The following is a 13,865-nucleotide window of genomic DNA, read 5'->3' as shown; positions in this document are numbered from 1 at the left end:
CAGGTTGTAGATTCTTTTGCTCACAATCCTCTCATTGTGATTTTATGGTGCTATGCTAGAAATCTTTTTCTAATTCCTCTTCACAGGACAAGTTATGAAAAATGCTTTTCTCTGGTGCTATATTCCCAGTACCGGTCATATGTGTACTTAAAAGTGCTTAGTAGGTTTAGTAGCCATGTTGTATTTCTGCATGTATATAAACTTTCTTGCTTTTGTTTGCTTCCTGTCTTGGGTTAGCACAAGGCACAGTTGAGAAATTCTAGCCGTATGACATGATTAGTGCATTAGTCAGAATGGCATGTTCTTAATAACTGGTGGTTAGATGGTCATTTCTCCGTGAAGTAGTTATGACTTTCCATTTTATGAGGTCTATTCTCTATTGCTTAGTATAGATTTTAAATCACAGATCATAATAGCTTACAAGTTCAAGCAAAGAAAGAATCTTTATTGAGAAGTTAATTCTTTTAATTACATATTTTCCCCAGATTAATTTTTTTCAGGTCATTTTCATTTACCTCAGATTTCAGATAACAGGAGTGCAGGTTAATATGTTCCACTTTAACAGTCAAAGCTGTCATTGATAGTTGGTTTAGCAGTGCATGTACTTCCTGGTTATATACTTAAGAAATCTGTTGTGTCATGTACAGTACCATGTTTTGTACTTGGATAGAAAATGTATTAATTTAAATTTTTCTAAATTGTGCTACATATGCATTTAATTTTATACTTAATCTTTTATATATTACTATGGCTAGTTAGTAAAAAATATATGCTGTTATGTAGTTAATAATATGTTGTGATTGTAATGTTATTTTTTTAATTATGGAGGCTTAATAATTTATAATCTATGTTATTTGATACTGTTGACAATGATGTTTAAATCTGAAAGCTTTATTTTTTCAAATGTTATTGTGTTCCTTCTACATATTATGTTTTGATGTTTTGATATTAGATAATAATTATTCAATAGTTAACTTTATAGTGCAAATGATTTACAGTATAAGAAGCACACATTTATTTTGTATCGTTATTTGTCTGATTTGGTTTTGAATGTACCTTTGGGGAAAAAATCCTTAACCAAGAACTGCTGCTTTTATATGTTACTGAATTCAGAATTCCCACTGGTGTCACATAGAGAAGGATGTGGTTGATGATAAAGGTAAGCTATGTATTCCGTAGTTGTATATGTTCAGGATTTTTCAGACATAAAAGTTTCTCAGTTACAGGGATTATGTTTACCTAAAATTTGTTTACTGGTAATGTAATTGGTCTTCATGTATTTCATAAATGGTTTTCTTTGCCAGTCCAGTTATTCTTCATGTGCAGTGTTACTAGCAAGTATTATTTTTCCTTTATTGTTCTGTGGTTTAGACTTCTAAGTCAAAAGTTATGGTAAAAAAAACAGTCATTTCCCTTCCAAAAATCTGTGTTGGCTCTAACTCGTTTCCCAACCATAAGTGCATTTAGTCTTATACAAATCCTAAATTCATGCCCAGTTTGCAAAAGTAAGTAAAGACCAATAGAATAATACGAGCACTTATTTTGCTGATGAAGGTTATTCAGCCAAGTGGGGCTAAAGTCTCCCTTCATAACTCTGTCTCCACTCATGTAATGCATCTACTTTTTACAACTGAAAATCTTTTTTTTCCCCTCATATCTGTTCACCATTTCCCACATTTTCAAGCTAGCATTGTCATGATAGGGCCTCAAAACCAGAACCCTACAGACCGGTGTGCATGTTGTTCTTGTAAACCACATTGCTCAGGTTCACTTTATCCTAAGCACACCTTGCACCCTCTTACAAGTTCAGGCCTTAATCCTTCAAAAGTATCTTTCACTCCTTCCTTCCACCTTCTTGCTTTCCTCCTTTTCCTTGGTCCTTCCACTTCTAGCATGTGTACCCTCTACATCATCCTTTCCTCACTCATGTTCTCCTTGTCCAAACTATTTGAGCACTCCCTTTTTGATTCTCTTAGACATAACCCTCTTACTACCAAACCTCCCTTTTACCCTATCATTTCTTATTCAATCAACTCTTCTCATGCCTTATATTGTCTTTTAAACATTTCATTTCTACACATTCACCTTATCCTTTAACATTTTTTTTGGAGGCCCATGCCTCGAATCCTTACAGCACCAACAGGACTACTGAACCATCAAACATACCCATCTTTTCCCTTTGACAGTGATCTGTTTTTCCATACATTCATCAATGTACCCAAGAGCTTTGCTTCCTTACCCACCAAATGGCCCACTTCAGCTCCCATGGTTCTATTCACTCTCAGGTATCTAAAACACTCCACTCTCTCCAAGTTCTCCCCATTCAGAGTCACACTTCATGTAACCTGTCTCTCTTCACTGCTAAACCTAATAACCTTGATTTTATTCACATTTATCCTCGACTTTCTCCTTGCTCACACTCCTCTTAACATAGGCACCAGCTTCTGCAGTTTCTCATTTGAATCTGCAACCAGCATTATACCAGCAAACAACTGTCTTACTTCCCACGCCACCTCAACCCTCAGCAGACTGCATACCTGCTCCTACCTAATAGATCCTTGCATTCACATCCCTCACCATCCCATCCTTAACAGATTAAACAGCCATGGTGACATCACAAACCCCTGCTGAAATCTCGCCTTCCCCTTGAACCAGTCAGCTTCCTCTCTGTCTACTTGAAAATATGCCTTGCTCTCTTGAAAAAACTCCTCACTGCTTCTAATCACTTTCCTCCACTATATATTCAAAGCTCCTTTCACGAAGCATTTCTGCCAACCCTCTCGTATGCTAGATCCATAAATGCCACATACAAATCCTTCTGTTTCTCTAAGTATTTCTTTGTGGATGCCTCTATCCTGTCATTCACCACTTCTTCATGCAGCTTACCAGACACACTCAACAAACTTGTACATATCTAATTCAGACACTCACCTTTGTCCCTCTTGCCTTTATACAGTGGCACTATACATGCATTTACCAATCCTGAGGCACCTCACCATCATCCATACATTCACTGAAAATCCTAACTAACTAAACGACAACACAGTCTTTCCCTTTCTTAAGATATTCATTGCCATCCACTCAAGCTGCCTTGCCATGTTTCATTTTAAGCAAAGCTTTCATCACCTCTTCTCTTGTCCCACATCACTTGCCATAACACCCCAACCCACACAATTTACATCTGCCATACTGTCATCAAGCACATTCAACAGCTTTTTAAAATTCCCCATCATCTCTTCACCTCATCCCTGCCTGTAACTACTTCCCCATTTGCCTCCTCCACTGATGTTCCGGTTTATGTCTTCTCAAAAAATACCTTTAGCCATACTTCCACAAATCAACTCATCATCTACCATGCATCTGCATTACCATACCATCTTAAAAGTCTTTCCAGTGATATCTGCACACCAAATATCTCTTGCACATTTTTATTCTTTATCTGTTCCTTCATTATCTGTTAAAAGTCCAATAACATTTGATGTTATCCTTCTTGGTTCCTCATAGGTTTCCACCCATTTATACCCATAGAAATGTTTTACAACAATAATGCAGCATTACTGGCAGTATATGGGTGCACTGCTCATTGACACATGCTCAGTTACCATGAAGTTCATCCATAATGAGGAGGTTTGGCATGCATTTTGTTTCAAGGATAATGAGAAAAATCCTATGCAATACTTATAATAAAAATCACTACAGAAGACTAGATTGTTGTAAGTACACTAAGTACCCCCAAACTTACTGGCAACACCATTAAGGCAGCAAAAATATGAATTCTACAATTCAGTATATCACAAGCTTTTTGGGAAATTAATAATATAATCAACACAAAAACAATTGAATTTCTAACAAATTTAATGCAACACCTTAAATGACATCCACCTGCTTTGGTTGTCACTTTTGGATAATGTTTAACTGTAGATATTTTTGGAGTTAACTATCTGTAAAAAAAAAAAAAATATATAAAAAATGCTACTTCTAGGTAATGTGGCATTCAGGTACACCTGAATATACTACTGAATAATATCATCAGATCAGAACATTTTTAAAAAAATCAGATGCTTGAATTTAGTTTATGAAGGCACTGCCTACTTCAGTAACCTAGTCGAGAATAATTTTACACCTTAATCTATAAGCCTCCTAAACTCAAGCACTAAGAACACAGTCACTGGCATATCTGAGAACAATCAGGACAAGAGCATTCGAGATGAATTACAATGTAAAGCAACACAACCAGAATGTGATACTATCTACATTTTTCACAAGGGGCGAAAAATTATGCCAATTGAAAGATATAAATTCAAGGTACACTATTAGAAAATGTATCTTACATCACTATATCACTGTTGAGTAGTCCTGAAGATAATTTTGAAAATAAAAGATACTAAATCACACTACACTGTTTCTTGCAATCATCCTAGTTTCTTTCTATTATGTTGTCAGATCTGCATATAAATTGTCTGTTAAAGCTTGTTCATGATATAGATTAACACTATTCATTGTGTGACAACAAAGGGAAGTGGGCTATTTGTAGGTTAACCTTTTCACTTTGATTGTTCCGACACTCACAACCTTCCTCCAATTTCAATACTCAAAATCTTCCTCCAATTTCAATATCTAAATAATTTTGCCAGTTCCTACTCCTAACATGGTACCAGCACAGAAAGCCATAATATACATATTGAGCATATACATCTCATCTACAGTTATCTTACTATTGTCCCCGAGTACATATTTCCTGTAAGTTTTCCGTGCTGAATCCAGTCTCTTGTTAATCCATGAGTCTGCCTTTTGCTCAGCCTGATTCAGCTTGCGATCCAGTTTTTCAGCAGCTTTTTCTAGCTTTTTATCTAATCGGCGAGCTGCATCTTGAAGCACACTCTGTAAAGGTCAGATATAAAAAATTCATATTCAATGAACTCTAAAAATTTTTAATTTTCAAGTAACTTTTCTCACAAATACACTCTTTCACTCTGTCTCTCCATTAAACTTGCAGTTTCCCCATTTCTATGAAATCTTAACACTCGTATCATCCTTATCAAGTATGCTATTCTCTACGTTAAAGGTAAGGTACAGTGTACAGGTTCTCCCAGTACATTCTGGCATCAGACCATTTCCTAAACTTCATGTCTTAACCCTTTCAGTATGGGTTCAGTTTGAAAAGGTGTCTCTAAACCCACCAAATATACATACTTTTCCCAGTGAGTGAGTCTGTCAGCAGTTTTGATAGGTGATTTAAATGCAGAGTTAAGTAATATGGCAGTTGAAGGTATAATTGGGACACAAGGAGTATTAGTGTTATGAATGGAAACTGTGAACAGCCTGTGGGTTGAAAAAGGACTAGTGACTGGGAATACCTGTTTTAAGAAGAGGAATATACACAAGTATACATATGTGAGTAGGAGAAATGGTCAGCAGGCGCTACTGGATTACATATTAATTGATAGGCGTGTAAAAGAGAGGCTTTGAGACTTGGATGTAAATGTGCTAAGGGGGACAGTTGGTGGGATGTCTGATCACTCACTTGTGAAGGTGAGGGTGAAAATTTGTAGAGATTTTCAAAAAAGAGGAGAAAATGTTGGTGTGGTGAGCATAAGTGAGCTTGGAAAAGAGACTTGTGTGAAGAAATACCATGAGAGATTAAATGTACAGTGGCAAAAGGTGAACTAAATGAAGCACAGGGAGTGGGTGAAGAATGGGAAGGATTTATGGAAGCTATGGTACCGAGATGCATGTGAAATGCAAAAGGTGGGCAGATTAGAAAGGGTAGTGAGTGATGAAATGAAGAAGTAAAGTTGCTAGTGAAAGAGAAAAGAAAGGTCTTTGGGCAGTAATTACTGGAAAGGAATGCAAATGCTAGGGAGGTCTATAAGAGAAAGTGGCAAAGTCAAGAGGAAGGTGCAGGGGTAGCAAAAGAGGGCAACTGAAAGCTGGGGTGAGCAAATATCAGTAAACTTTAGGGAGAATAAGATGATGTTTTGGAAGGAGGTAAATAATGTGAAAAAACAAGAGAAAAAATGGAAATGTCAGTGAAGTGGGCAAAAGGGGAAGTGATAACAGGTATTAATGAACTGAGAAGATGGCGTGAGTATTTTGAAGGATTGCAAAATGTGTTTGATGATAGGGTGGCAGATGTAAGGTGTTTTGGTTGGAGTGGTATGCAAAGTGAGAGAGTCATAGAGAGTGGTTTGATGAAGAGAGAAGAGGTGGTGAACACCTTGCTCAAGATAAAATGCTGCAAGGCAGCCTGAGTTGACGGTACTGCAGTTGAATGTATTATGCAAGGGGGTGACTGTGTTCCTCACATAATTTTCAGAAACTGATAACAGAAGAGGGGAGGGTACCAATTTCACCATTTTCTTTTTCTTTGAAGAGTTTATATTTATATCTTACTTACTAGTCCATTATCACACAACTGTCTGGCTTTACATTATTTAATGATAAAGTATCCATCTCAACAAGTACACAAACTCAGGTAATGTTCATTGAAAATGTAAATAAATACAGTATCATGATGATCTGCTTTTCATGTCAATAACAGAACAAGCTCTGTCTATATCCTACCAACAGTTTTCTGCTATTCTGGGAAATGACTAGCACAATCTTCTTAAAATTCCTGTCTTCATGTATCTTGACAAACTACTGTACACAAACGTACCTCCAGTCTATGCAGTACCATTCATCCGACAAAAATAAGGCCTTTTACTTTTCATTTCCACAATTCAGCCACCTATACTTACAAATTCCCTTATCCCCTTGTGAATGTGACTCACAAATTCCCTTATCCCCTCGTGAATGTGACTCACAAATTCCCTTATCCCCTCGTGAATGTGACTCACAAATTCCCTTATCCCCTCGTGAATGTGACTATCACAAAATACATACAAACTGAAAAGACCTGATAAGCACTCAGTTTTAACCACCACCCTACCAAATGTACAACCATCCCAAAACTACACTCCCCTGACAAACGTGGGTCACACTTTCCAATCTATGCTCTGGAAATCACCCACACCTACATTACTAAAAGCATCACTTCAACATATCCCAGAACCCTTCATGCCCAGGATGCAAGAACGACAATGTAGCACCAAACATCTAGTGTTCAGATAACCTACAATCTCCCCACATAGATATACACACATCACTACATTTTATAACATGATCCTTCCCAGCAGATGTGGCCAGCTTCCTGAACACTATGGGGCTGTTTTTAAGTGCAAAAGGTATCATTTCACTTTTCCAACTTTTAAATTTACTGATCACTACCTTTATAGATATCCTATTCAGTTCTAATATATTCTTCCACTTAGTCTCCCAACTCCAAATTTACTCCTAAGAAAGTTAAGCAGTAGTCTCCAATTTACAAGCAATTCTACTATCAAAGACCAGTGATTCACAAGCTTTCTAAGAGTTTGCATTCCTTTGACAATTCTGAGTTCCATCAATTTGGCTAGCTTTCAAAATTCTCTACATTACAGCAGTTTACATATCCTTAAAGTTGTTCAATATAATGCCTAATTAATTTGGCCTTTGTAACCTCCAGATTTTCTCCATCCAACCATTTTTCACATCCTGACTGATTATTCTGAGAAACATTGTTTATCTATACACTCGCTCTCAATCTTAAATCTTCCTTGCTTTTCACCAACATGGATTGCAGTACTCCTTTTGATGATTACAGTTACCATATATCAAGCAAAATCACCTACAAAAAAAAAAAATAATTTGTTCTTAAGGTCAGTTTTACTCCAGTCACCTTCATTCAACAAAATATTCCATGCCTTCAACCAATCAGGTACATAAACATTTTTCAATGCTGCCATCCACACTTTTAAAATCCATTCAATTGCTGACCCTTCTGCATTCTTCACCATCTTCCTTAATACTGTAATACATACATCCAAGCTTATCCAGCTTTATATGCATTACTGCCCTTCTCAATACTTTCTAAATTTTTAGCTAAAATTAACTTGTCCATGAATAACTTATACAACAGTAATAATATAAATCCTTGCATTACTCAACCCTTGTACCAAATACTCCATCCACTGCTATTTGTGGTGTATATTATACCTCTATCACCTAAACTGTTTCCAACGCTCTTTTAATGCAACTGAACTGTATGTTACACATTTCCACTATATGTATCTATATTTCTGGTGCCTGTTCCCTTTGGGAACTCCCTCAAGGGGGTGGCTACAGGAAAAGTCTCCATAGCTTCTTAGCCTTTCGTCTCTCACCCTTAATAGGCCACTGGCAGAGGGGAACTACAGCACAGTGTTTCCAGAGATGTCTACCTAATGTTCAACCTGATATTCCAACCTACTACTTCTAACTACTGCTCCCACCTAATGTTCCAACCCAATGTTTCTACCTATTGTTCCTACTTATTACTTCTACCCATTGCTCCTACCATTTTCCACCTAAAGTTACTACCTACTGCTACCACCTATGTTCCTACCACTTTTCCAAAAGGCAGGGCTCGCACATAGCACTTGCTGCAGGAAAATCTAGAGTTACAAAGAATGAGATGCGTGAGGTACGTGTTGTGTGTGTGACAAAGAGACTCTGAATGTGAGCAGAATGCCAGTATTTCATGTGTGGGTAAAGCAGAAAGAAATGACAGCTCCCTGGGTCAGAGGAGTGTAGTCTGACAATCACTGAAATGCTCGCTCATAATGCAACTGTCACTAACCCTTCTGATAACCAGGCAGGTAGTACCCATAATGTACCTCCCTGGTCTGTGGCTGCCTGCCATCCACCTACCTATCTCCAGTTCTTCAAATCTTACAAAAACCTTTAATAAACACTGCAAATATATGATTTTCCTTACTGGCATTTTCCATGTAACTTTCTTGTCAAGACCCAATCAATACAATACTGTCCCTGCTTTAATCTTACCTATTCTTCGTTCACTTGTATTATTTTTCGTTCATTTGTATTATTTTTCATTCTCTTCACTAATTACACTCGCACTCAATTTATCTCCTGAATTTAAGAAGATAATATCCCTGCAATTAATAAACTCATTCTTTGTTACATGTTACCTGACCAGTCCAAAACCCTTAGTCTTACCTGATCCAATCCATAACCCTTACTCTCTCTCTATCTCTTCATATCAACGTAATTTCCAACCTCTTTCACCTTCATCCAGACCCAAAACCGAATAACTATGAAAAAAAATTTATTCACGGAAACATGCAACAAACATTAGCTGGTAAACATAAAGGCATGCGACATTATCAAAGTAAGATTTAAACACACTGTGTATGTACTCAGGTCATGCTGGGACTCTATATAACAATTCCGTATAGTTTAATGGAGTCTTAAAATTAAGGTACAGTAATGACAAGAACAGCAATCATCTATTATGCATTAATTGAAAAGTTAGATAAGGTAACCAAGCTCTTTTGTCCCTAGTGGGCGGCCAATATATGTGAGGTCCTTGACACCACTTCTACACGTGAGCCGAAAATCTTTTTCTCCCTACTAATTCTGTAATTTTTTGCAAGTTTCTCGGAACATCCTGACTCTACAGTCAAGCTCTCACTTTTATCAACACGTTTAAGTATCTTTGCTAAATTAGTTGAAAGCCTATTAAAAACAATGTCATTCTTTTCTTTTATTTTAACAAGAACATAGCTCGTTTTACTTGGGATATTCTGCCTTCTTCACCGTCATGTCTGGTGAATACTTGGTGTACTTCAATAATTAATCTTTCCTATCATTCTCTTACTGTTTAGCAACAAAAGAGATTCCAACTGCACCACAGGGTTTGCTGTTTATTCCTTCTCACCAGTATATTTACTGTTAAACTTGCATTACTGATTTCAACATTGCAGTGACTTGCATTGTGCTACTTAGGTTAATTTTTAAAATATTTTGTATTCTTATTGAAACTTTTTTTTAACTGGGTATTTCAAAACTGTTTTCTAAAATGGTCATGAAACTAATAAAAGCTAGGAAGTAAAAAAAAGCTGGGAGGCAGCAGCATCATATCTCGAGCTTTTGTCACGTTCATTTTATAATTTTTTGTTAAAGTTATTTGAAAATTACTCTCTGAAAATATCCAGATTTCTATCAGTATTGTCATATTCATTTACAGCATCATTAGTATTCATAACAATGATGCCACAGGCAATTTTGATAACATCCAAAACAGAAAATACGAACATTTCAATCATCAAAACATGATTACAACAAAAGGCTTTTGTGATGATGCTATTGCCACCAGCCCTCTTATTCAACATTAGGCTTTCAGTAATTGCTTAACCAGTTTAGAACACTTGTTCGAAATCCAACTGATAATAATTTCAGTAGAGTATTCAGAAAGAGTAAGAAAAGGTTCAAATAATCTTGAAATACTACAAACTTGAATATGTCAGTAAAGATATTCTCAGCCAAACTATCCAAGCTGTCTGCCTGCCAGCTCCACCTCTTCAAAAACTGGGTACAAAAACCCAGCCTAACATAATAATAACTGATTTTTAGTGACTGAAAGAACTCCAATATAATTTTCCAAAGAGACTGCAGACTATGCCTAGCATTATCCTTAACAGTAACAAAAAATATAAAGAAGTCCTGCCTTTTACACAATATACCCAATAGTTAGTAACAAGTTTTTTAAATTCTAGTGACAAACGATGATTGCTAATGGTCTATCTTTCGATAAAACAACTTGTATCCAGTTACAATTGAGCTAATTCCATTTTAAAAATTCTTAAATTTTCGAAGGTTTTAATATCATACTGTACATTTAATGGGACTTACAAAGGATCTAGGAGGAAGCAATACCCAACAGCACTCCACCACCAAAGCTTGTGGCCAACACTATGTTCTCGCGGGCAAAGCGCACCGCCTGAAAAGATGGAGTTCTTACACTCAACTCATATAAAAACAAAATAAAATTGTAGCTAATTTCCACTAAAATAAAACTTAAAAGTACTGTAGCAACAATGAAAAAAGTTCTGCATTCTCTACAAACAAAACTGATGATTAATGATAACAGCACCCCCATAGTAACACTACTACAGACACATCACTATAATCACAACTTGATACAAATAAATAAAATTTCCTGAAAATATTATACAAGTGGCAGTAGGTCCTTTGCTCAAGGAAACTGGAAACCAAGGAGTCATTTTGAATGAACCATGAACATCAGATCATCAAAAAGAAATTGTTGAGTGCCTATTCAACACCCATCCCAAAATACATTCAACCAAAGCAAAATCAAGTGTGCATTCAAGGCACACAGATACACCAGTTACAAACACATCATTACACCTTATGACCAGTGATCCCAACCACGCTCTTTTTATTTCCACACATCTCTCTTACCCTTACATTACTTACTCGATCAAACCACCTCACACCACATATTGTCCTCAAACATCTCATTTCCACACATCTCTCTTACCCTTACATTACTTACTCGATCAAACCACCTCACACCACACATTGTCCTCAAACATCTCATTTCCACACATCTCTCTTACCCTTACGTTACTTACTCGATCAAACCACCTCACACCACATATTGTCCTCAAACATCTCATTTCCACACATCTCTCTTACCCTTACATTACTTACTCGATCAAACCACCTCACACCACATATTGTCCTCAAACATCTCATTTCCAGCACATCCATCCTCCTGCGCACAACTTTATCCATAGCCCACGCCTCGCAACCATACAACATTGTTGGAACCACTATTCCTTCAAACATACCCATTTTTGCTTTCCGAGATAATGTTCTCGACTTCCAAACATTCTTCAAGGCTCCCAGAATTTTCGCCCCCTCCCCCACCCTATGATCCACTTCCGCTTCCATGGTTCCATCCGCTGCCAGATCCACTCCCAGATATCTAAAACACTTCACTTCCTCCAGTTTTTCTCCATTCAAACTTACCTCCCAATTGACTTGACCCTCAACCCTACTGTACCTAATAACCTTGCTCTTATTCACATTTACTCTTAACTTTCTTCTTTCACACACTTTACCAAACTCAGTCACCAGCTTCTGCAGTTTCTCACATGAATCAGCCACCAGCGCTGTATCATCAGCGAACAACAACTGACTCACTTCCCAAGCTCTCTCATCCCCAACAGACTTCATACTTGCCCCTCTTTCCAAAACTCTTGCATTCACCTCCCTAACAACCCCATCCATAAACAAATTAAACAACCATGGAGACATCACACACCCCTGCCGCAAACCTACATTCACTGAGAACCAATCACTTTCCTCTCTTCCTACACGTACACATGCCTTACATCCTCGATAAAATCTTTTTCACTCCATCTTTCCACCTCCAATTTGGTCTCCCACTTCTCCTCGTTCCCTCCATCTCTGACACATATCCTCTTTGTCAATCTTTCCTCATTCATTCTCTCCATGTGACCAGACCATTTCAATACACCCTCTTCTGCTCTCTCAACCACGCTCTTTTTATTTCCACACATCTCTCTTACCCTTACATTACTTACTCGATCAAACCACCTCACACCACACATTGTCCTCAAACATCTCATTTCCACACATCTCTCTTACCCTTACATTACTTACTCGATCAAACCACCTCACACCACATATTGTCCTCAAACATCTCATTCCAGCACATCCATCCTCCTGCGCACAACTTTATCCATAGCCCACGCCTCGCAACCATACAACATTGTTGGAACCACTATTCCTTCAAACATACCCATTTTTGCTTTCCGAGATAATGTTCTCGACTTCCAAACATTCTTCAAGGCTCCCAGAATTTTCGCCCCCTCCCCCACCCTATGATCACTTCCGCTTCCATGGTTCCATCCGCTGCCAGATCCACTCCCAGATATCTAAAACACTTTACTTCCTCCAGTTTTTCTCCATTCAAACTTACCTCCCAATTGACTTGACCCTCAACCCTACTGTACCTAATAACCTTGCTCTTATTCACATTTACTCTTAACTTTCTTCTTTCACACACTTTACCAAACTCAGTCACCAGCTGCTGCAGTTTCTCACATGAATCAGCCACCAGCGCTGTATCATCAGCGAACAACAACTGACTCACTTCCCAGGCTCTCTCATCCACAACAGACTGCATACTTGCCCCTCTTTCCAAAACTCTTGCATTCACCTCCCTAACAACCCCATCCATAAACAAATTAAACAACCATGGAGACATCACACACCCCTGCCGCAAACCTACATTCACTAAGAACCAATCACTTTCCTCTCTTCCTACACGTACACATGCCTTACATCCTCGATAAAAACTTTTCACTGCTTCTAATAACTTGCCTCCCACACCATATATTCTTAATACCTTCCAAAGAGCATCTCTATCAACTCTATCATATGCCTTCTCCAGATCCATGAATGCTACATACAAATCCATTTGCTTTTCTAAGTATTTCTCACATACATTCTTCAAAGCAAACACCTGATCCACACAACCTCTACCATTTCTGAAACCACGCTGCTCTTCCCCAATCTGATGCTCTGTACATGCCTTCACCCTCTCAATCAATACCCTCCCATATAATTTACCAGGAATACTCAACAAACTTATACCTCTGTAATTTGAGCACTCACTCTTATCCCCTTTGCCTTTGTACAATGGCACTATGCAAGCATTCTGCCAATCCTCAGGCACCTCACCATGAATCATACATACATTAAATAACCTTACCAACCAGTCAACAATACAGTCACCCCCTTTTTTTAATAAATATATATAAGTATACATTAAAATGTATAATTATGTATATGTGCATGTGTAAACGTGTATGTATATAAGTGTATGTGGATGGGTTGGGCCATTCTTTTGTCTGTTTCCTTACAGTACCACGCTAATGTGGGAGACAGTG

At 37.6% G+C, this 13,865-nt stretch overlaps 1 protein-coding gene across 1 annotated transcript in view; it reads right to left on the bottom strand.

Annotated features, from left to right (window-relative positions):
• Positions 1–3,668: 3,668 nt before the first annotated feature.
• Positions 3,669–13,865, bottom strand: part of LOC139758799 (FUN14 domain-containing protein 1) — a 38,887-nt gene continuing 28,690 nt past the window's right edge. Inside the window, exon 5 of the mRNA XM_071680616.1 lies at positions 3,669–4,881. Coding sequence (XP_071536717.1) covers positions 4,618–4,881 — 264 coding nt within the window. The 3' untranslated portion in view covers positions 3,669–4,617. The remainder of the gene's footprint in view (positions 4,882–13,865) is intronic.

The sequence above is a fragment of the Panulirus ornatus genome, chromosome 2, assembly GCF_036320965.1.
Source record: "Panulirus ornatus isolate Po-2019 chromosome 2, ASM3632096v1, whole genome shotgun sequence".
Taxonomy (NCBI): Eukaryota; Metazoa; Arthropoda; class Malacostraca; order Decapoda; family Palinuridae; genus Panulirus; species Panulirus ornatus.
Note: the sequence above shows the minus strand (reverse complement) of the source record. Positions and strands in the feature narration are given on the sequence as shown.